The sequence below is a fragment of the Myotis daubentonii genome, chromosome 16, assembly GCF_963259705.1.
Source record: "Myotis daubentonii chromosome 16, mMyoDau2.1, whole genome shotgun sequence".
Taxonomy (NCBI): Eukaryota; Metazoa; Chordata; class Mammalia; order Chiroptera; family Vespertilionidae; genus Myotis; species Myotis daubentonii.
This window is the reverse complement of record NC_081855.1, coordinates 13,038,767-13,063,577: the sequence shown is the minus strand read 5'-3', so window position 1 is coordinate 13,063,577 and position 24,811 is coordinate 13,038,767. Positions and strand designations below refer to the sequence as shown.

The 24,811-nt window shown below is 44.9% G+C and overlaps 1 protein-coding gene across 3 annotated transcripts in view; it reads left to right on the top strand.

Annotated features, from left to right (window-relative positions):
* Window positions 1–24,811, top strand: part of MYOCD (myocardin) — an 87,223-nt gene that overhangs the window by 28,397 nt on the left and 34,015 nt on the right. For 2 of the 3 annotated variants that reach the window (XM_059668583.1, XM_059668582.1), the window contains exons 2-5: window positions 5,162–5,227; window positions 14,728–14,783; window positions 16,107–16,182; window positions 18,676–18,837. In XM_059668583.1, the coding sequence (XP_059524566.1) occupies window positions 5,162–5,227; window positions 14,728–14,783; window positions 16,107–16,182; window positions 18,676–18,837 (360 nt within the window). Of the gene's footprint in view, window positions 1–5,161; window positions 5,228–10,252; window positions 10,297–14,727; window positions 14,784–16,106; window positions 16,183–18,675; window positions 18,838–24,811 lie in introns of all 3 variants that reach the window. The other variant, XM_059668584.1, reaches the window with a different exon arrangement.

The window sequence follows — 24,811 nt, the reverse complement described above, 5'->3', positions numbered from 1 at the left end:
ACCTGTCTGAAGTAACAGCTATGTAGGAGCAGAGTGGGGTCTAAGACTACGCGTGCTGTGTTCCCGATGAGCCATCCCCTTTTAGAGAATGGAGCTTATTCAGACCAGTAACCTTAAATTAAATTCCATCAACCTATAGCTTCGGTTAGACAGGTAATAGGACTTCTCTCCAACACCACTGTTTCACATTCAGTAATGATCTTTCTCTGTGGATGGCAAACGGAAAGTTTTCCATTTCCATGGTTCCCTAGCAATGTGACATTTTCAAACAGTAGCACAAACTCTTTAAATAGAAAAGATCCATTTCCACTCTATCGTGACTCAGTAACAGCCACAGGATTCCTCTCAAACTTTCCTAAAAATGTCATCTTTGGGCTGGACTCAAGAGGAACATTTCAGCCAAGAAGACGCATTTTCCACTCTGTCAGGAATGAGCGAGCATGGGTTTGGAACATAAAGTGTTTTGCAATCCTCAGAAAAGCAATACTTCTCACCAAAACCATGGCAACAGCTCCGCGATACCGTCAGAGCCTGGGAGCATTCAGAGCCTCCTCCTGCCCAGATACTCGACTGGGCTTATAACCTATGTCAGTTACTAACAGTCACCCAGCTGCCAGAAAGAGAATGGTACCCGACATGGCTGTTGCTATGGAGACACTGTGAGCAGTGATGCTGATTGGAGTGTCCCTTATATTGAGTTACCTACGAGGGAGGTAGCCTGAAGTGTTCCTCGTGCTCCAGTGGCTCCTGATTCTTCGTGAAAGGGACCCACACACACACTTAAATGGGTTCCTTTCAAACACAAGGTCTGCCATGGCCAAAGCTACCCTTTCATCAAATAGTTCCATTTGGAATTTGCACCCAGAGGCAACATTTGAGAGTCCAATGTCACGGGTTTGAAATTCGCTTCCCTCGCTTCTAACTCTAGGGCCTTGTGAGCTATTTGCACCCTCTGGGCCTGATGAGCTGTAACGTGACTGACAGTTCACACTTTTTGTGGGACGTGTGAGAGGTTTCAGTGAGATGATTTGTATGAAAACCTGTAACCCAAAGACTGGCACTTTCCACTCCGTCAGTGCCACAGAGACCGAGGGAAGAAGTGAAAGACGTGAACCGGAGACGAAAGACGCCATCGGATGAGTGACCGACTCAGCTTCTTCCATCCGCTCCTGTTTCTGTCGCCTGCCTTTCCCGCCCACTCTGCATACCGCCTACGCTGCATACCGCGTGTAACTGTGCCCTCAGTGCCTCTTCCTACAAGATCCCTACGGGTCCCTCCCCAGTTTGCACCACCTCCCGCCAGGGACAGAAGTCCTGGCCATGGCTGATGGTTAAGGCAGCAATGACTTTTTAAGTTACACATTGCTCCTCCCTCTGCAGCCCCTTTTCTTCTTCAGATTCTATAACCAGTATCAAACGGGTGGGCTTTCTCCCGAAGCAACCATTATCGATATAAAACAGAAAGGTATTTGTTAGCCTTGCATAGTTTAGAAAGTGGTTCCCCATAATCCTGCGAAATGGTTACTGTGATTTATGATTAATAGTAACATTACTCTACGCAGACGAGAAGGCTAGGACTGTAGACATGGTGGCTTGCGAAGGTTACACAGCTTGGAGTCAAAGTTGAGTCTACGCTGTCCATCCCCAGCACCTTCGCCTCATTAAGCTGCTTTCCTTCTGCCTCAGGAGGGTCTGCCACCCCCTCGGGCATGTGGCAGAGGGGCTGTCTGTGTGGTAAGGAAATGGGACAATGTCCATCAATCCTGATATCTGCCCCCTCCTCAACCTGAAACTCTAGAGACTCGCACAGTTGCCTCTGGTACTTTGGTGGCTCTTCCTCTCCTGGGCACCAGCAAGTGGCACGTTCCAGTTGCAACCCAGTGATGTAGACATTCTAATGCCCATTCTTGAGTTGGGCACCCAGTGCCAGCCCCAGCTGCATGCAGGGAACCTGTTCCTGGCCCTTCAGTATAGTTGATCCAGAAGTTTCTATTTACTCTTTAATAATCAGTAAGCGGGGGGCTGCTTCTCTGACTTAATGGGGTTTATACTTATGATTGTTAAAGGAATATATGCCCTCTTCTTATGGGAGGTAGTGCTTGGGGTGGTGGTGGAACTTGCTCTGCTGGCCCTGAGTTCCTTTGAGGGGTGGTGGGCGGGGGTGGCAGGCTGGAGTAGTCAAGAAGCATCTATAGAACCCTAGCCAGTTTGGCTCAGTGGGTAGAGCATTGGCCCACAGACTGAATGGTCCCCGGTTCGATTCCAGTCAAGGGCACATGCCCAGGTTGCAGGCTTGATCCCCAGGAGGGGGCATGCAGGAGGCAGCCAATCAATGATTATCTCTCATTATTGATATTTCTATCTTTCTCTCCCTTTCTCTTCCTCTCTGAAATCAATAAAAATATATTTTTAAAAAAACAAGAAGCATCTATATAAAAGGCTAATATGAAATTCTGTCTACCAGACATGAAAATCTATCACGAGTCTAGAATAACTGAGCTAATGTAGTACTGAGCAAGGGTAGCCAGGCCAGTGAGAAAATCAGAATCCTGAGGAAAGAGGCAACTCAAGCACAAACATATGGCTTAAAACTCTGACAAAGGAATGCAAAGATAGATTAGAAAAAAAAGTTTTGTTTCTAGAAGCTGACAAAGATTGACACCCAAATGTCAGGTCCATGAAAGAACATATTGGGATGACATTGAAAAGGCACCAAGCACTCACGTTCCTTCCCTGCCCAGAGATGACCAGATGGCCTCAAGGGAAGTGAAGCGAAAGCTCCAGGAACACCTGCCATTTGTAGGTGGTTAGAACTGGGTGGGAGGAAGGCCTGAGCCAAAAAGCAACCCTCTGCTCAGTTATTTTTAGCCACAATGGATCAGTGAAGGTTTGCCAACAGGATTTGGGGACACAAATGGTCACTGCATTCTGGCCCCTCCCTTAGGCATGCAGCACTGCACTGGCCCCTCCCTTAGGCATGCAGCACTGCACTGGCCCCTCCCTTAGGCATGCAGCATTCCACTCTGGCCCCTCCCTTAGGCATGCAGCACTGCACTCTGGCTCCTCCCTTAGGCATGCAGCACTGCACTGGCCCCTCCCTTAGGCATGCAGCACTGCACTCTGGCCCCTCCCTTAGGCATGCAGCACTGCACTGGCCCCTCCTTTAGGCATGCAGCACTGCACTTTGGCCCCTCCCTTAGGCATGCAGCACTGCACTGGCCCCTCCCTTAGGCATGCAGCACTGCACTCTGGCCCCTCCCTTAGGCATGCAGCACTGCACTCTGGCCCCTCCCTTAGGCATGCAGCACTACACTAGCAGCTGAGCCACCAGTGGAGAGCAGTGCAGCAGCCTTCAGGCTATGAGAGCAGCAAGGCCAAGGGCAGTGGGCAGCCGGCCACTTCACAGTGAGAAGAGAATCAGAACAACCTTGAAGAGAACTGTTTGCCTTCTGACCACAGGCCTTCAATCTGACACTTCAGGTGTGACAATTCCACTTGGAGGAGGGCATCTGTTGGTAATGTTGAGGACTGGGCCAGAATTAACCACAAAGAATGTCCACTGCTGTTTTTCATGCTAAAATATTAGAAACAAACTAAGTGTCCAATAATGGCCATTTGGTTTAATAATTGTAAAATAACCAAAAAATAAAATAAAATACTAGGAAGCCACCAAAATAGTATGTTTTGAAAGGTATTGAATCACATGGGAATACATCTATGATATATCCCTAATAGTGGAAGCAGTAATGAGGGAAAACTTATATGATTCCATAGAAACATGTAGAGAAAAGGGCCTCAAGTACACAAATCCCAGGTTAATAATAGTTCTCTCTAGTTCAGCAATAAGCATTTTTTCCTGGGAGCTTCTCTGTATTTTGCAATGTTTCACATTGAGTAGGTATTGATTTTACTCTCTGCCCCTTTATTCCTCTGTGTTGCATTCTAAGAGAACAGTTTAGTTCAATATCCTGACTCACTAATTCGTTTTTAACTGTATTAAATCCTGATATTCAGCCATTCGTTTGACTTTGTTTATTTTAGTGAACTAAGTTTTACTTTGATCTTTTTTCGATGTAGTATCCATCGTAATGTGTGTGAAGTGGTTTGGTTTCTTTTTAGTTAGTGAATTCTCTCTTGCTGCCTCCGAGAAAGACCTGTTGCATTCGTTTACACTTTAACCTTCAAGTCTGGAGCCTTTCATGGTGCTGACATTCCTCCCAGGTGAGGAAATTCTGAATGGTGCCCTCGCAATGTGCCTTGTGGATACCTGTTAGACTGTGTGATGCACAGGTGAGCCTCGCCTGCAGGGAAAAGATGTGTTGCTGACACTGTGCTTGGATCTGATCCCAGGGGTTGGGAGAGAGGCGCAGGATGACAGTGAAGGATCCTAACCCCTCTTGATTACTGCCAACAATGTGAGAGCTGATTCCTGTGGTGCCCAAGAGGCCATATGTGCTGCTCCCACCTGATGGTCCCAGGTGGGGAGGGCACGGTAGAGGTTGGCCTCTTGCTTTGGTACCCCAACTAACAGGCCTGTTAGACTGAGCCCCTCACCTGCGCAGGGGTAGAGGTGGAATTTAACCCACTGAGACTCCAAAGCCTATGCTTTCTTTACTGTCTCCTCCTCTTGAAATTACAGGAAAATTCCCAGAGGAATTTGATGGTATTTGTTTTCCACGTGGCACAGTAGGGACAGAAGGGCACCTGGTGCCATAAAAATAGCACTCACTTCAGAGAGGAGATGAGTGTTCTCACCTTAGGTCAGTGGTCGGCAAACTCATTAGTCAACAGAGCCAAATATCAACAGTACAACAATTGAAATTTCTTTTGAGAACCAAATTTTTTAAACTTAAACTATATAGCTAGGTACATTGTTATTAACTTAATTAGGGTCCTCCTAAGGCTTAGGAAGAGCCACACTCAAGGAGCCAAAGAGCCGCATGTGGCTTCCGAGCCACAGTTTGCTGACCACTAGGTGGTTGCCCACTTATGGGAAGGCCCTGCAGCCCTCTCAGCGGCTCTTGCCCTTCTCTCTGATGTGCCTTACACATTTCCACAACTGTTCTAGAAACAGAGAGAAGAGCTATGCAAGACAGGAGAGCTATGATGTACATACAAGTGGTTATCGGCCCAACTCACACACTAACGCTTCTTTTCTAAGTTTTGCAGTTACGACTTCAGCAGAGAAGGGCCCAGGAGCAACTGGCTAGCCAGGGCTTCATACCACGTGAGTAGCCGCGTCCCGGGGGTACTGATGTACTTACTACCGGGGGACCACGGGATGTGGGAGCTGGAAAGCACCTCAGAGGCATGTAGTCTAAGCCCATGGATCTTTGTAGAATCTGTACCATCAGAAATCCAGACTTTGGATGCTTTGCCCCAAATGCTACTCACCCCCAAGGTGGGTGGTTCCCTAAAATGTTATGGTGGTGGTTTTGGTTTTAGGGAAACACAATTCACTAAGGGCATCCCTCACCCTTTTCTTACTTTTAAAAGGGGGTATGATCACTATTCTCCCAGAAGCATTAATTACATCATCTTTTTCTCACCTCTTCGGGTTCACGTCTGTTTGGGATACTTTTATCCACAATTAATTGAATATTGTCAAGAGCTTTCTTTCTGAATTACTGAGTAGCCATACCCGTCTAGCATAAGTAGTATAATATTGAATTGTTGGTCATGATTTAGGTCAAAGAAAAAGGATTTTCATCTCTTAGAAAACATAGTTGAAATTTCCTACCAATGTTGCAATTAGAGCCAATGTTGGTTTTCTATAGAAATGGCAGAAAGGGTGCCCTGGATGAAGGAAATCACAGTTTAAGCTTCTTTAGGTCATAGTTTCTAACTTCCTGGCCCAACGAATTTAAAAATTAAGATTTATAACGACTCTTGCAGAAACCCAGGCCCCAGCATGACAACTCAGAGTTGAGTTGAAAATTGTGGAAGTTTGTCCTGAATGAAGTGAGCGGCAGTTAGTAGTACCAGAGCCCTATGATGAAGGTCTGCAATGTTCAAGTATATTTCTGTGACTCAGAGCCAAAACAGAACTAAGAGTTTCCCAGGCCTTTTCCTTTGTGTTTCAAACGTAGCTCTTTGTTGATGGCTAAACCCCACCAACAGTAAACAGCAGGTGAGCTTATAGTAGAACAAGATTTTTAGAAGTTTTCTGAACACAAAAGAAACAGCTCGGCCTCCCATTTAAAAGCTGCTTCAACAACATGTACGATTGTGATGAGAAACTAAAGGAGCAAGTCTGAGTGTGGCCTGTGCGTCGGCCAGACCGCCTGTGGGCCTGGGCCTGCTCAAGACAGGAGAGACCCAAGGCCTGTGGACTTTAGGTCAGAGCCATCGAATCCAGCGTCACTCACAGCTGACTAGGCCTGTCTTTCCAGGAATCCTGCCTCTAATGTATAGAAGCTCATTTGTTTCACATTATCTCAAAGAATTATTCCCCAAGACTGTAAACAAGTGTAGGCCCCCCAGGATCCTTTCCGCGGACCACAGGCTACATATAGCAGGGGCCCTTGAATCTAAGAGGAGCCACCGATTTGAATCATGTTGAAATAATCTTCCCCTCACTGGAGTGGAGGGACCCCGCACCATTGGTCAGCTCCAGCTGTCCACAGTATTGACAGATCCACCCATGTGCTGAACCCTGAGCCAGGGTCTCACAGCTCGAATTTGGATGAGAACAAACTCTCTTTTTTTGTTTTTTGTTTTAGGTTAATAGGATTAAATATCTGGGAATCAGTAAAAACCCTATATTACATTTTTTTAAATTTTTGTTTTTATTTTTTAAAAATATTTTATTGATTTTTTTATAGAGAAGAAGGGAGAAGGATAGTTAGAAACATCGATGAGAGAGATCGATCAGCTGCCTCCTGCATGCCCCCTACTGGGGATGTGCCCGCAACCAAGGTACATGCCCTTGACTGGAATCTAACCTGGGACCCTTCAGTCCGCAGGCTGATGCTCTATCCACTGAGCCAAACCGGTTCGGCATCTATATTACATTTTTAAATACTGCCTCTATGTAAATTGGGAAGATCAAATGTCATTACTGTAGTAGGGTCCAATGGGGATGGATAGAGCATTTTGTCCTCCAGGATGTCCAGAATCAGATAGTGTACAAATTTACGAAATGCTGTGTGACAGAAATGTTGCGCCCATAGTCCATCGCATCGTTAAGATGATTACTGGACTGTGTCCTATGAGTAAAGAAATGGTTTTCTTTTTAATTCAGCAAAATGAGGAAGGTTAATGCAACATCATCGTTTTCCTTAGTCTTCAGCCACCTCCTCTCCACCCTGCTTTCCAAGGGTGTGGCTTCTCCGTGGACAATGCCCACCCCACAGCAGGCGCACACTGCAGGCCCAGCCCGGAGAAACCGTCAGCACTTGGGTCTTCTCAGAAAGCTACCCAGGCAGGAGGGATCTTCACCTGCCCAGAGATTGGGGAAGGGAGGAGAGGGCCCGCCTCTTCCGCCCACCTGGAGATTAAACTGCCACCTAATGCAGTGTGCTTGCTCAGGCACCCGAGGGCAGGTGTGTGAGCCACCCGTGGGGTGAAGGAAAGAGGACCCACAGTCCCAGGAGCTTTTCGATCTAATCGAATTCAACACATTTCTAATGAGTCGATGCAGGATGCTGTGCCAGGCACACCGGGCACACCAGGGAGCAAGGCAGTCCTCAGGGAAACTCAAGATGTTAGGAGAGAGTGAGGAGAAATACACATAGTATAGTTCAGTGGGACTCCTTATGCTCACAAGAGGGTGTTTATTTCTTCATTATTTTCTTTGAATTTTTGAAACAGAACAAAAAAAGTAAAGGTGGGAGGAAAGGGGGAGAATGGAGGGAAGAAAAGCTGATGATCCCTAGAGATTATCTGTTTCTATGATCTCCAATTTTTTTAATTGTGTATGTATGTGCTGGCTGAAACAGCGTAGGGGCCTCTGCCCCATTTACTCGGCCATCCCCTTCCCTTCTAGACACCCTGGTCATCCTCCCCAGAGAGCTGATCCTCTTCAGAACAGTTTAAAACCCCTGACCTAGTCCACATCCCATTGTCTTTAATGTTCATAAAACTGAGGTTGAGGAGGCCTAAGAAATTTTTCAAATGTCCCAAAATCCAGTCCCAGAGTGGTTCTAATTTCTGCAAATTTGAATTGTGAGAATTGAAGTGCATGCACAGTAAAACTATTAATAAAAATTTTACCTTATCAGTAAAGATTTAAATATTTGCAATCTTCCCCCAATTTTAAAACATCACAAATTGCCTAAGTGGAAAGCTGATGGCCAAATGAATTAATCATTCTATGTTGTTATTATATGGCACTACTGCTTTTAGCTGCTCAACAGAAACGTCTGCTACCCTTTGGCAGAATGAGTCTTGAGTTTGACATTAGGTCACATCTCAAGGGCTTGTCCAGTGGAAGAATGCGCCCCTCATATTGTGTATTGTGGCAGAACTGAGGCCAGAACCTGTGTCTTCTGACCCCTACACGAGGCTTTGTTTCCAACTATTCAAAAGGAATCACTTGAGCTTTTAGAGCATTTAAGTGTCGACTATAAAGTAGTTGCATATATATACTATATCCCCAAAATGTATACACACTTTAACAGCTGGTAGCTCAATTTTGAAAATGAAATGTATTTTAATAAACACTGCCTTTATAATTATTCACAGCGTGTGCATAAATTTGGGGGCAGAGACTGTATATATGACAAGGACAAACTGGTGGTTTTTGAAATGGCTCCAGGGTCTACAGCATCATCTCTGCCTCCCCATGACCAAGACAGAGTGAAAAATTCCACTGCCTTAGCTATGGCAGGTCTCACTTCAACTCCATGCCAAACTGACGGTTAAATTGTAAGGCTTCTCCCCTACTGGCTCCAATGAACCAAACGATGTGTAATTTTCAGTTGACTAGTGAGACTAGTCCAAATGGATTTAATTTATTTTTCCCTTGTCCTTGGCCATGCATCTTGCAGGGTTTGAGTTTGCCTAGGAGTACAAAGCGTCCACATCAATTAGAAACAAATCCTCTTGTATGATCCCCCTTAATCACTTCATTAAGCATTTACGTATTTCTTACTTGTGGGCATTATAGGGTTAGGGTTTTCCCTTTCAGGCGCTTTGAATGGATTTAAAGGCATTGTTCCTTGAGTTTCAGTGAAGCAGGCCAGCACTGAGCCCCTAGAATAACTTTAAACAGTAGGAAAAGGGTTCTCAGGCCGGGAGCATGGACCTAAGCCAGATCCTAAGATTGCTTTTACATTAAATATTCAGTTGTGGAATTCACACTTGCAGAATAGTCATAACATCTTGGTGAAATAATCTTCTTGAAGTTAACTTAGAAATATTTAAGAATTTATTGTTTGGATGTATCTCCAAAATCTTATCTTTGCATCTCAAGATGGAGATTGCCAGTTGCTGACTTTGTCACTATCAACTAGAACTCACAGGGGATGGCTCCACTGCACCTCCCGTTCGGGCCCAGGGCTGCAAGAGGACATCAAGGTTCTCTACCTCTTGGCTGTAGGACAGAGCCCACCTCCTTCCCTTGTAGACCTATGGACCTGTGCATCATCTCTCGTGCACATTGTCTTAGCTACAATTTGGTTTTTTTCTTGAGCATTGCTGTCCTGGGTGGAATCTTAGATGACACAATTTTATTCCAACCATTTCTGAAGCCTTGGTGCAGAGGGTTGATCAGCTATATGGATTAGGTGCTATCAAGGATCAAGACCAAGTCCGTAAATATTTTGACTATCTGCTGTGAGGACGGCCCTGTGGAGCCCAGGAGAGTCCGACATAAGTTGTGTTTCTAAGTGCTTACAATCTAGAAGGGGCCCCAAATCACCCCTACTTAATTGTCCCCATTAACAATATTGGACAACATTACGTCACTACGTGGGAGTGGGCATCTGGGAGGATTGAAGGAAATCAATTACTTTCTCTTTCTCTTTCCCGCTGCTATTAAAGTGGAGCTAATCTATGTGAATCCTGGGGAGAGAGGAGAGAACATTTAGTTGACTGTCCTGGAACACAGAGAAGGAGATGAGAGAACTGAGATGGATGGTGGAGGGCTGGGGCCCAGAGCGGCTGTGACTCTCCACGGAGACTCCCAGCAAGCCGCCGCTGCTCAGAGCGAGATGTCTGGGCAGCTTGGCTCCGTGATCTGGTCAATGTAAATGAATTTAAAGATGCGATGAGCTGTCTATGAATGGTGCTGCCTTTATTTGTTTTGCAGACTAATCCAAGCCACAGCAGCCACATACTTACTGCAAAGCCTTGGTAAATCCCTGAGTTCTGTGATACTCCTCCTGCATAGCAAGAAGGATGACTGGGCAGTCCCTGTGCCCGCACCACATGCAGCTTCCTGATAGTTCTGAGACGTTGAGTGGGCAAAGCCTTTCTTCCTTTTCTCAGTGCATCCATTTGACTTGGCTTATCCCCACGGCACCTACCACACACTGTTGGCTGTTTGAGCAGAACACGGCACAAGGGTTTCAGTCTGTCTGCCTCTTCCCTTCTTTCTAACATCTCAAATGCAGAGATAGGAAAAGGCACCCTGGATTTTCGTGGCCACCCCATTTGGGTAAACAATCCTAAATCCCTTCTGCCCCCCACCCCCCTTTTCCTTCAATGTTCTGGTTTCTTGATCCTTAGAAATAAGTAAACCAGTAGTTCTGGCAAAGTTTGAATTTGTCTTTGTACCCTTCTCCTGACAAATTCCAAAATTTCCACCTATGCTCTGTCAACTTGTCCAGGTGCTCAAGCCAGATCTTAAGTATAGCAAAGCTACATTGGGAAGACCCCTGAGACTCTCATTTGGGTACTGGATTGGCAATATTTCCAACCTAAAGAGAGCCTATAATTTCCAAAGTGTTACCATTTCTGCATGGCATAGTGATAACACACAGCTACTTGGAATAAAAATACTCATGATTTAATTTGTCTTTAAGAGTGAGGCAAAGAGAACATTATTTAAACCCATTTTATAAATGGGAAACTGAGAACACAGGAAGACCATAAACTTGTTCAAAGCCACATCAAAAATAGATGCAAAGCCCTGATAGAACCTAAATTGATGGTTTCCAATAATTTAGTCATCCAAACTTCTTTAAGCAAACCTATCCCTACCATAGATCAAATGTTTGAATTCATTTCATCTTCCTCCCAAAGAACTCTACATACATGAATGATTAACCCTTATGTCTGTCTTTGATTAATTACTGTCACATAAACTTACCAACCAATGATTTCCATGAGGACACCCATTACTGAACCAAGTTGCTGTGAGTCTAGGCAGCAGCAGTGAAAAGTGATAGTTCCATTTGCTTGGGCAGGCTTTTCCTCTGGGCAACACACCCTTCTCCTTCAGCTTTCTGAAATATTGACCATCACCCCTAAAAACCATCACTCCCTTCTGAACTCCTAGGGACCCTAGATCAGGACCCACTGCCTTATAAACTCCAGAGCAGCCGTTCTCAATGTGTGCATCAGAACCACCCACAGGGCTTGTTAAAACACAGCCCCCTGCTCCCACACCTTTGGAGTTTGGGGTCCTGAGGTCTCGGGTGGGGCCAAGGATTGGCATTCTTGGCAAGTTTCCAGGTGATGCTGAGGATGCTGGCCAGGGGGCCACACTTTGAGAACCACTTGGAGTTCCAGTTGCTGCCCCAGGTCTCTGACTCTTTGATTCTGCCTCTTGATCTTTATCAGAAATACACAAGGAGCTGTGTTCTCTCCCCCTTAGCCGGGGAGTGAGCAGCTGGTGAGAGAAGGCAGGTCCTGCTTCAGGCACAGCTGTCAGAGCTGCCACCAACACCAGGCCCCTCCCCTGTGCTGGCCCCTCTCCTCAATGGATTAAAGTGCCCCAAGATCTATTTTCTGCTTTTACCGGGCCCCCGATGAAGATATGAGGTTAGAGTGCAGAGCAGGGCTCCAGGAGGCCTGGGATCTTTTCCTGAGAGAGCAGGGTTTATGCACACAGCTGACCCAGGCTAGTTGTAACCGACTCTGAGGTGAGAATGTGAATTCTCTTGTGAGAAACGATTATCTTCCTCTAGGGGGGAATGTGATGAGTGCATGAGTGAATTTACAAAGAATTTTAATTTGATTTCTTTTTTTAATTTAGAAATTAAAATTCCTTGTCGATCTGAAATGTCAATGTCCCTTAGATACAAAATGTTGCTGTTTGACACTCCCAGGGTTGGCAGCAGCAGAGTCCTCTATGTGTTTTCCAAAAACTGAACTTGGGGTGGGGGGTGCATTGTGGCCTCTGCTGGCCCTCAGGGGAGGAGGCTAAACCCACATTCTCCGGAGCCCAGAATAGGCCAGTGTCTGCGGCAGGGCCATGGCAGGGTGGCTGTCCACAGTGCGACCTCAAGCCAATGCATCATGTAGCTTGCCTTGAGCCCTGAGGAGAAGAGCATGTTGTAAAATGCAGTGTGTCGACCCCTTTGGCTTCCTCCTGAGTCCTTGCTGAATGGACTTAGCTTCTCCCACCTTGTGTTAGAAGGTTCCAGAAGACTTTTGTGGCCCTGGCAACGGATCTGGGCTGTATGAATCATTTCACGGGGGAGCTGTTAACACCAAGAAGTGATGAATTATAGCTTGACAAGCTAAGATACAGGAAACACAATGTTTCTTAGAACAATGAATAAACTCCCTTAGAATGTGAAGAGCCTCAGGGACAAGAGAACCAGATAAATTCCTCCTAAGTCTTAAGCCCAATTACAACCAATTGAGTTTGCATGTAAGCGATATCTCAAGATGCAGTCATAGTGTTCCTTTAGGGGTGCTTCTTCAGGAAAAGGAGGTGCTGTTCTTTTCAACCACTTAACCAGGCCACACTGAGATCGATTCCTCTTCTGGGTCAGAAATGACTAAACCACAGCAGTACATAACACCTACTTCAGTGAACACCAGCGTGTAGGATGCAGGTGAAGACCTATCAGTTCAGACTGTGAGATCCACCAGGGCCCACTGGACTCCAAGCAGATGTGTAGGATCTGGTTGCCTAGGGAAACGGGAGTTGCTTTCAGAACTCCATCAATACGAATCGCAGCTGTGATCAAATGCAGGAAAAGGCGAGCCTCCTTACTAAGGATGGCGACCAGACCCAAACAGGAGAAACCTCATGAGCATTGCAGTCGAACCGCGCATTTCTCCAGATGATGTCTCAGAGCCACTGAATGGGGACAAAAGGAGGGAAGGGGCAGGGGCATTTGAAATGGCAGGTTTTGCGAAGAAGCCCATTGGAAGAGTGAAAGCAGCCAAGAGAGACTGGTGTTAGAGCAATAGGAAAAGTGATATTCAAGCAACACATTTAATTTTTTTCTATAAGAAGGGAAGCCTCTTAATCTGCTCAAAGTATGAGAAAGGGCTAGTCCAGTACACTTGGCACAAGGCAAACAGCTGGGACTATTCTGCATGTTCCTTTGGATAACATTGTCAATGCTGGAGCGAGACAGTGGGGTTTAGAGAGCGTGTGCTTAGTACCTTTCAAGCAGTGTCCTCAATAGAGGGTAACACAGTCCACCAGCCACCAGGACTCCGAAGGAGATGGCTTACTGTCCAGCACACCCTTTTGAAAATTGCTCAAATTTAGTATGATCTTCCAAGTTTTTTCTGGCCAAAATTTGGGAGAATATTTCATTGCCTGTAGCTTAGGCACCTATGCGAGGAATATTAGAACTGTGGGTCCACTTGTTCAGACTTACACACAAAGATACTCAGTGCAATTCTATAATCTCTGACCAATCTCATCACTTATCATGAAAAGTGCTGTTTGTAGCTCCTGGTGGAGATTATTCCGGGGGATCAGAAAAACTAATAAAAGAAAAAATGGAGAATTCTGCCGAATGATGGTCTACTTCTGTGCTGAGTCAAGAGGCCTGGGTAAATCATCAGGAGGGGGAGCTGTGAGATCGTAGGAAAACCAGGGCAAGGTGAAGAGATGGAGGCTGGCGTCCCCTCAGGGCGTCAAGAGCAGCTGTGTGCGGTGACTGGCCTGTGCCACTGCTTGTTAATATCTGACACGCCCTGAAAGAAGTCAGGTTGTCAGAGAGCCTGGGCTTCTAGCCCGAACAGTGTGACCCAGGGCAAGTCAACCAATTTCTGTGGGCCTCAGTTTCCCCACTCTGGTCAGGGTTGGAGTTGTGTTTCATTATCTCCAAGGTCCCTTCCAGCCCTCAAAGTCTGATTCCGTTCTTCTCAAATCAACACTCTTCGTTGCATGTTCCTACCAACGAGCCACACACCATATCCAAAGTACCCATCCCTTCTTACGATATGGGACCCCTTCCCACAGACCACAGCTTCTACCCAGTCTTTTGCAGTCAAGGGCAGAACAAAGTCAAAGAGGGTGTTACTTACCCCAGCCTCCCCCTGCCCCTCAAACCGGAGCATGACTCCTGTCCCCAACTTCCCATAGGCCCCTGTACTTCCTCAGGAACCCAAATGCCCTGTCGCCACCATGTCTCTTCCTGTCGCCTCTGCCTGTGCTGCTCCTACTGTTTTAGGCCGAAATCCCACCTTCCTCTGTGTCCTGTGGCTTTAGGGAAGCTGTGTCCTCCAGGCCTTTCCTCCTCCATTGCTTGTGGCCTGTAAGGCGCCCACGTCCATACTGTGCACAGCTCGGCCAGCGCACCAGCCAACCCTGAGAAATGCTCAGAGCCCCTGAGCCATCCTGCTCACGTCTGCATCTTTCTGTTTCAGCGCTGAGAGGTCCAACTGTGTTCCATGAGCAAAGAAAGCATTCGGACAGTGACCAGGTAACTGCCTGCCAACTGCCCTCTTCCTGAACTTAGACTCCAGGGCTGGGTCTCTGAATGCTCGGCCTCGCCTAGAGCAGGTAGAATTTCTCCAAGAAACTCAGCCCGTTTGCCAGCGCCCTGCCCACATGCCATATGGAATCTTCCTGTTATGAATGAAAAACTAGAAATGGGGTCAGCTACATCAGCTTTAAAAATGTTACTTTTTAGCTTGAAAAAATGCCCCCAGTCTTTCTGACGTGGGGGTCACTCTAAAGCTGCAGCAGAAGTCAGAAGGAGTCAGAGTTGGTTCGCGGCGGCCGTGCCTGTCATTATAGCCCTGTCTCAGCAACAATCAGGTGTTTTTAAGGCAGCTCAGTGGTGAGGTCAGGCTGTGGACACAGACCTTATTTGCAGTTACTTAAGGCAAAGGGCACTGAGTTTATTTCTGTTTCTAGGTTTTGTGGCATTTGGGGGAGAAATTTGTATATATTCTGCACCTTCATAGCACATCTCTGCCACCTGAACTTATAGCAAGCGCCAGCGCTCTGCAGGGGAGGAACTGCCGGAAGATGTCTCCTGGCGTCTCTGAGCCTCAGCCTGGCTGCTGGTCTGGGTGGAGAAAGGAGCTGAGCTGTGACCCCTCAAAGGTGCTCGTGACAGGCGGTGGTCCCTACTCTCTGGAGAGGAACCAGGCTTTGTTTTTATTTAAAATCAGAACTCAAGTTGTCTTCAGACGCCTCTCAGGGGCCAGATAGGAGATCCAATGTAGTGGGATTAACAACTAAGAGCTAGAAGTCAGAGCTGAGGCCCAGTGTGGCCCTGCCACAGCCCGCGCCACCCCACAGACAGCCCATCACTGAGGGCTCAGCAAATAGTCTGTTCCTAAGTGTCCTTCCAACTCAGGATGGGCCTCAGAGAGAAGCTGGGTGGCTCACAGGAGGAGGGCATCTGTTGTCATGGGGATGGACTCAGATTAGGTGCCAACTCTAACCCTGATGAATGTTGTGGCCGGTTTCCAAGGCAGTGGAAGAGTGCAGGGTTCACTATAATAGAAGCAGCACAGCTTCATTCATATTTATTAACATGTACCTGCCTGGCCTCTCACTGTGTAGCCCTGATGGGGACTCAAGCTTTTTACCTCTTTATCTTTCATCCTGAAATCCATTAAAGAGACTTTTGTAAGTGTTTCTGCGTGAAAACGTAGACCAGGGCTATTTGCATGTTTCATGTGTCATATAAAGATTGCTCTCCCCTTTGAGGAAGCTCAGGTTTCTTTTGCAGTTAGAACCAGGCGGCGGGGCCCTGTGTGGTGGTGACAGTGTGTTCTGCTTGTGCCTGCAGACAGAAGACACCCTGCAGCGCAAGGTCAGAAGCAGGCCCGACCGCGCCCACTCGGCTACTATGCACATACTCCAGGGTAAGGCTGCGCGAAGCCACGCTTGTAGACCAGATGCCCGCTCAGGGCTGGGCCATTCTGCCAGAGCCCTTTGTCTCTGCACGGTTGCTAAGACTTCGTGGAAAGTGTCCCCTGACATTAGAAACTGATACTTTTGAGAAGTCACCTAGTCACTCTAGGTCAGTGGTTCTCAACCGTGGCTGCACATTAGAATCACCTGGGAATCTTTTTAAAATCCTGATTTCTGGGCCTCATCCTCCGGAAATTCTGTTTCTTTGTTACTAATGTTGTGGCCCCACCCCATAACAAAGAAACAGAATTTCCAGAGGATGAGGCCCAGAAACCAGGATTTTAAAAAGATTCCCCGCTGATTCTAATGTGCAGCCAAGGTTGAGAACCACTGCTCTAGGCCAGTGGTCAGCAAACTCATTAGTCAACAGAGCCAAATATCAACAGTACAACGATTGAAATTTCTTTTGAGAGCCAAATTTTTTAAACTTAAACTATATTGGTAGGTACATTGTTATTAACTTAATTAGGGCACTCCTAAGGCTTAGGAAGAGCCACACTCAAGGGGCCAAAGAGCCGCATGTGGCTCGTGAGCCGCAGTTTGCTGACCACGGCTCTAGGCCATTTAAACAATCAAATGGGGACGCCGTATAATGGCTAGGAAGGTCTCACACTTGTGTTCTAATCTTAGCTGTGCCACTTCTGAGTACATAGGGAATGTTAACATACGTACATCAAATTCTTTTACAGTGTGTCTACCCTTGAGCCCAGTAGGAAGTTTCTAGTGCAGGTATACCTCAGCAATATTTCAGGTGGGGTTCCAGACCACCACAGTCAAGCAAGTACCACAATAAAGTAAGTGAGTTGTAAGCTTTTTGGTGGTGGAAGGTCTTCCTTCAATTTGTAAAAATGCAACATCTGTGCAGTGCAATAAGCAAAGCACAATAAAACGTGTATGCCTGTAATTTATCCAGAAAAAATAACCGGACACGCAGAGATTGATGTACAATGGTGTTCACTGTGGAATTACTTCAGATAGTGAGACATGGCAAACGGTGAACTGTATAACAATGAAGGAGGGGCTGAATAAATTACTCATCAGCCATATGATTAAATACCGCGCAGCCACCACAAAGAAGGCTTTAAAAGGATAATGATTTAAGGAGAAAAAGTCTACAAGATGATGTTTAGTGAAAAACAAAAAACAAAACTACATTTGTAATCCAATTCAGGGAAGAAAAACCATATACATGAGCTGTATTTACAGTCAGATTCTGTGGTGGGGAAGTATAGCCCTAACAATAAATATAAATAATTAAAAATGACACCCAGTTGTTAATCTAAGATTCTAAGTAGGGAGTTTCCATCTCTCACATCAAGGGCTTTGCAGGTAGAGCTTCGACAAGCCTGGCCTGCTGCCACAATTAGACATCTCTGCTGGGTGAAGATTGCTAGATCAGACACGGCCTGGCCTAGTAGGATGGAAATAACAGAACAATGGGCTTGAGGCTTGTCTGTAAATATCTCACCTTCTAAATGTGCCAAGTTGAGAGTAAAGTTGTAAAGTCTTAAGGAATCTTAGCTTACAGTTCAGCATTATAGCAACACCTGGCTGGCTAGATTCTCCTCCAAGTTTGTCCACAGAAGTGAGTCAGGGCCTAACTGACAAGGGAACATGGGGTAGCTTAGGGCTCTGTTAGTGACCTTTCTCACCCTACAAATGATCACAAACTGCTTGTTGGATAAATTCCATTGTCAAGATCTCTCTAAATGTTTAATTAGATAACTGTTTTAAATGAAACTTTTTTCTTTTACAACTGACCTGGACATTTAAATTAACATCACACTGATAAGTATAAAAGCCTTAAGAATATATCATTATAAGAATAGGCCATGGCCTGACTGGCATGGTTCAGTGGTTGAGCGTTGACCTATAAACCAGGAGGTCACGGTTCAATTCCCAGTCAGGGCACATGCCTGAGTTCCAGGCTTGATCCCCAGTCTGGGCATGCAGGAAGCAGCCAATCAATGATTCTCTCTCATCATTGATGTTTCTATCTCTCTCTTCCTATCCCTTCCTCTCTGAAATCAATAAATATACATATATTTTTTTTTAAAAAAAAAAGAATAGGTAACATTTTCTGCAGGCTGAGCCTGTACCAGCATACACACAGGATGTGCATCCAAAGGTTGTAGCTTAGGGTCAGCAAGCAATGTAGACCCCGTGTACTAATTGCTTACAGAATCACCAAACTGCACATTTTTTTTAAAAAAAATCCTTACAAAGCAAGTTTCTCTAACTTTTCTGTTTGCCTGACTCACTATTTGTCTTTCTTTGGAAGTGGCTAGTTTTTGTTGCTAATCCATGTGACATAATGATGACTGCATTAAAAAATTATTAGGATGGTAGAGCACCAGATGACACAATGTTTGATTACAAATGCAACAAATCGAAAATAACATGGCATTGGAGAGCTGATCCTTTTCCTTCCCTCCCCTGCTTAGCCTCCACGGCAGAGAGGTCCCTTCCCGCTGCTCAGATGAAGCTGAAAAGAGCCCGACTTGCAGATGATCTCAACGAAAAAATTGCTCTCCGGCCGGGGCCGCTGGAGCTGGTGGAGAAGAACATACTCCCTGTGGATTCTACTGTGAAAGAGGCCATCAAAGGTAGTAGAACGATCATGCTTTCCCTGTGCCCCAGGATCGGGGGGAGCTGTGGCCCTGACATGCTGGGCTCGGGGGTGAGGGCCATGGGATGCTGTCCAGAATGTTCCCCATAACCAGAGGTGCTGAGAGTGGGGAACAAATTCCCATCCACTCACCGTCCAAGGTCAGGCAGACATAGATGAATGTTGTTCTAGCTGAGCAGGTTGAGAACCTGACATGATGTAATCCTCAAAACATCTTCTCTACAAGGTTCCCTCATGGCCATCTTTGGCCTCCTCGTGTAGAGGAAAGTAGACCAGTAGAGTGGGAAGGGCACTGGACCCCAACGAGAAGGCCTGGATTCTAAGTCCAGTTCGCCTGCTGTGTGTTGGGGTTTCCCTAAGTTACCTCACCTCTCTCAGATGAAGACCACAATTCCCGCCCCACTCCTAGGCCCTTGGAGCAAAGTTCAGGTCATAGAAGCATGTGAAAACTCTTTGACAACCCTCACATGTGCCAAAAAAAATTGAAGTGCAAATACTTAAGGAGGAGACACAAACTCTAATTCTATCATAAACCGTATAAAATCATTTTGTAGATTTTTTTGAACCATTTAGAGCAAATGGACCCAAATAGCCTGAGGATACTGAACCCATTCATAGAGGTGTTGGGGTGAAACTTGGGAAAACTAGAAGGAAGAAAGGAGCATTTACCATGAAAAGTTAGAGTAATTTACTTTCTTCCAATTATGTCCACAAAGAGCTCTAAGGATTAAATGTTTAATAAGCAATACACATTTAAATGTTTCCACACTTTGTCAAAAGTATGTATAAAGACATTTTATTAGACATGAAGCCTATTATTGAACTTACTAGAGGCCCGGTACACAGGATTCATGCACTGGTGGGAGGCATGGCCTGCGGGATCAGTCCGCTGTGGGAGCGACGCTCATCCCAGTCAGCTGAGTGGCGCTTCCACTGTGGTACTGCACTGACCACCGGGGAAAGCTCCTGCATTGAGCATCTGCCCCCAGGTGGTCAGTGTGTGTCATAGCAACTGGTTGACCAGTCGTTCTGGTCATTCCGCCATTCTGGTCATCCCGTTACTCACATTCTAAAATCTTGCTCTCACCCAGCCATTCAAAGGCCACATGAATTTTGTATTTAGAACCTGTAAATACGAAAATATCAACTCTGGGAGAGACAATATGCAAACCTATCAGTGCCCCTAAACATACCATTGCGATTTACCATCATCTATACTCGCTCCCTTCATGCTAATTATCCTGTGCCTTTGAATTTGGACTAGCCCACTCAACCACACACTCTCTCCATCCTTATTCTGATAAGGTCTAGGAAATGTTCTCCAACAGGCATCTCTTATCATTTCTTTGAACATTCTATTCCATGCATGCAAGCTTATTATTGATTTTTATATGACAGGCAAAAGATCTCATTTTAATTTACATTCTTTGGTTTATGGTGAGATTATATTTTTCTACGTGATTTTGTGTCATTGTCAATTCATGGTTACTCCTTTTTTTTTCTACCAGGCATTTTCTTCCCTTACTGCTATGTAAAAGCTATTTATGTAGTAGGGGGAAATGCTAATCTCCCATCTGTCATAGATATTGCACATCCTCTACCAGTGTGTCCTTGGGGTGTGTGTGTGTGTGTGTGTGTGTGTATTTTACCTATAGCAATTTTCAATTTCTATATAGTTAGATTTATTAATCTTTTCCTTTATGGTTTCTGAATGTATTTATTGAAAACATTTTAGCTCAAGAATATAGTTATCGTCTTCTAACATTTATATACTTTATTTTTAAATTTCAATCCTTAGTGCATATGAAATTATTTTAAGTGCATGGTTTAAGAGAAAGATATAACTTTAGTTTTACACAGTTTTATTGATATATTTTACAATTTGCTTTAGTATCTGTCTTCACAAGTTTCTTTACATTGATCTGATCTTTCTCATTTTTCTTGGCTACTCTCACAAGTATATGCTGGGTGCAATTTACAATCAGTTTATCACATGCCAACTTCAGTCTTGTTAGAATTTTATTTGGGACTACAGTAAATTAATAGATTAATTTATGGTGAATTCATATGTTTAAAATATATTAATTCTGAAGCAAAAATACAGTCTCTCTCTACCTATTCAAGTCTTCTTTTATTTTCCTAAATATTTTTCTTTAAGTAAAGTCAATTATTTCTGACATATGAGAAGCCTATTGATTTTGCATATTTATTTTATAATTTTGAAGATTTTCTTAATAGTTTGAATAGTTTCTCAGTTTACTTTAGATTGTCTAGTAGACAATCACATTTTTTTCTGCCTTGATGCACTGGTTGCTACTTGAAAAGCAACATTCTGGCTTTATTAATATCTTATATAATTAATATAATTGTTAAAATTATGTACAGAATATTTATAACATAAATTATATATAATTTTTGTTTTATTTAGAAATTACATATTATATATTTAAATTTATAAATTACGAATTTTGTGTAAATTTTATGTTATAAAGTTTAATATTCTATAATTAAGTGTATTTTATTGTATGTAAAATAGTTACATCATATATAGATGCATATCATATGTAAAATTATATGTATGATCATATAAAGCACATATAATTTATATTACTCTATATTGTGCAAAAATATTTTATTATATAATTTAATAATTATCAATATAGTACATAGTAGAAAATTATTATTACTTCTGCATTGCCAGTGTTTCAATAGCAGTATTACACTGTTAATTATATGTTATGCTTTTTATTATGTTGTTGATAACATTTTAGTTTGTTTCTATCATAAATGGGAATGTCTCTAGTCATCCGCCTCTATCGGTGATAGCTTTGCTGTGAAGGGGCCTCAGCAGAAGTGAAATGGAGTTAAAGAGCTCCATTAGGAGGCTGTTTGGTTTGTTGGATGGGAGTTGAGGGCCTGAACAAGAGTCATGGCTGCAAGGGTGGAAAAGAGGGTCTGAGAGGTCATTGGTTTTGCATGATTAGATGGTCAGTAGAAGATACCAGTTTGGACAAAGGAAAGAGTCAAAGATGACACCGAGGCTTCTCTTTTAGGCAACTGGGTAACTGGCAGCCATTTATCAAGATGGGGACCATGAGTGGAAGAGCAGATTTGAGGAGAGATGAAGAATTCTTGGGTTTGAAAGGCTCGGGAGAACTCAATAGGCAGGGATTACGTAAGCGGTGGGAGCTATCAAACTAGGATTCAGAAGAAAGTATTGGTCTAGAGCAGTGGTCGGCAAACTGCGGCTCGCGAGCCACATGCGGCTCTTTGGCCCCTCGAGTGTGGCCACGAAGATTCAATCGCACTGTACGTGCATGCCCGCGCGTGGCATTTTGTGGAAGAGCCACACTCAAGGGGCCGCAGTTTGCCAACCACTGGTCTAAAGCTATGGACTTGGGAGACTTTAGTGTATATGGTAATTTAAACAGATGGACTAGATAAGATTGCCTTTTTATTCACTTATTTCTTAATATTTATGGAGCATCTTCTTTGTGTCAGGCACAACCCTAAGTGCTTGGGATATCTCAGTAAACAAAACATACAGACTTCTGCTCTAACAGCTTATAGTCTAGTGGGGGAGACATAGACAAAAAACGAAAACAAGAAATAGTTATATAACACAATAAAAGATGATAAATGCTGCAAAAAAAATAGAAGTAGTGCAGGGTACAAAGAATTAGGAGTGCCCGGTAGAGGGTGGTTACGGGGATGGATGGTGTATAAAACAGGAAGAGAGCTAAGGTGAGGTCCTCCTGCAATATTTGGGATAGAGGCAGTGATTCTCTGGAGAGTAAAGAGAGGAATGGCTACAGAAAGAGGTGGAGGATTTAGTGTGACCTAATCCAGGGAAAGCGATGGGGACTGAGCACCTGTTATCAACCAGGCATCAGCCTCGTTAGTGGTACCTTTCAATGCGCATGTGAGCAAGGTGATATCATCAGGTGAAATGTCATAAAGAGAGGGAGTTGCTCCAAGACCAGCTGCAGAGACAGCACTTTGAATAGCACTTCTCATGGTGATGATGGTCCAGCCCACCTACCTTTCTGTCACGTCTCACGATCAGATCATCTCCCCTGATAAAGCGGTGACTCGGGTTGAGGTTTGCTGGGTATCGTTCTCCTGGCGTCTGTGTCCCCACTTCCCCCCTCCACGTGCCTTTCCGGATGTGTTTACATTTTCCAGCTCTCTCTGCAGCTGTGTTTCTGTGTTTCTGCCAAGCTCTGAGCGAAATGCTCGGTCACTGTCTCACTCCCTCCAGGTTTTATTAAAGGCCAACTATTCTCCAACCCTAAGATAAAGTCATCTAGAACCTTTCCCAACAGAGAACCAGTTCTCGCTCTGGGATCTGTCTTCTCACTCCCCGTTTTCAACCCCTCTTGCAGTCAGCTGAATGACGGCAGCGAGTCTTCCCCAACACTTTCCTCTGCTTTATGGAGCCAGCTAGCAACCCCACTTCCGGCCTGCAAGTGTATCTTCTGAGTCAGGTAGAATTTCACAGGTCCCAGCGGGAGGAAAGGCAGGCTTGCCTGAGGAGAATGACATGAGGAGGAATCGGGAGCTTGCTGATTTGACTTCCACAGGAGGAGGGGCCGCATCTCAGAGCATACACCTGACTCCCTGCTTTTCTTGCAGAGAAAACCACTAACAGCCACCCTCTCTCGGGCCAGAATACTGAATACCACAAATATAATGTTACGTAGGGGTGATGGTTTCTGAGAACAGAAATTATATGCTGGATTTTAGCGTGGCCTTGTTCAGCTTATGCGTGGTCATTGTTACTCAGGGATCCCTCAGTGTGGAGTGCCCGGAGGGGTAGAGGGGGCGGGGGAGGGTTACTCCAAGTTCGTTAATTCTCTCTCTAGTCATCTGAGTATTTTCCTCACGTGGCAGGAGCATGCCTTAGCTACCAAGAAAGCTGTTGATTGTCCAGGGGCCTGGTTTCTGCTTGAGTGAAACAGAAGCCCAGCTGCTTTCCCAGCTGTCCCAAGGACAGAAGGGCTGGGGTGCTCTGCTCCCATAGACAAACGCCTCCTCCCCAGGGACTCTCACCTTGTCCTTGGACCAAGCCGGGCTTCCCGCCTGAATGCCTGAGCAGCTTTTCAGCTTCTTCTTTAAAAAGCAAACCCAGGGTTCAGAATATACAGCCTCATTATCCAAGGTTGATGAGTTTTGTTTTTTGTTTTCTATCACCATATCCCTTTAACTCAGGGAGCAACGCTTCTGGTCCACAGGGCTGGTCCAGAAGTCACCCATTCACACTGTCACGTACTTTTCTAAAGGACCCCAGGCTAGTCTTCACTCACCTGTGTCCCCAAGGCTCAGGCTTCACAGTAAAACAAAATGAAAAATCATATTTACTAAGTATCCAGTCATCTGAGACTCTGGAAGTCTTGACACTCTCTTATCATTCACTTGTAAAGCAAATAGACAATAAGACAGATAGATAGTCATTTGCTTTGGCATGAAAAGGAAAGGTTTGCTTTAGGATACCTTTCTCATGGACAAACTCTATCATTCCATAATGAGAAATAATTTTTAAAGGGCAAATTATTGGGGGGGAGAGGAGGGTGAGAAACACACTGAGCCCAGCCAGTGTTGCTCAATGGTTAAGCATTGACCTATGAACCAGGAGGTCACAGTTCGACTCCTGGTCATCCACAGAGTCTGTCTCTCTCATCATTGATGTTTCTATCCCTCTCTCCCTCTCCCTTCCTCTCTCTGAAATCAATTAAAAAACATATTTTTTTAAAAAAAGAAAGAAACACACTGAGACACACATGAAAAAGACTCTTTTTAAAAAAAATATTTTATTGATTTTCCACAGAGAGGAAGGGAGAGAGATAGAGAGTTAGAAACATCGATGAGAGAGAAACATCGATCAGCTGCCTCCTGCACATCCCCCACTGGGGACGTGCCCGCAACCCAAGTACATGCCCCTGACCGGAATC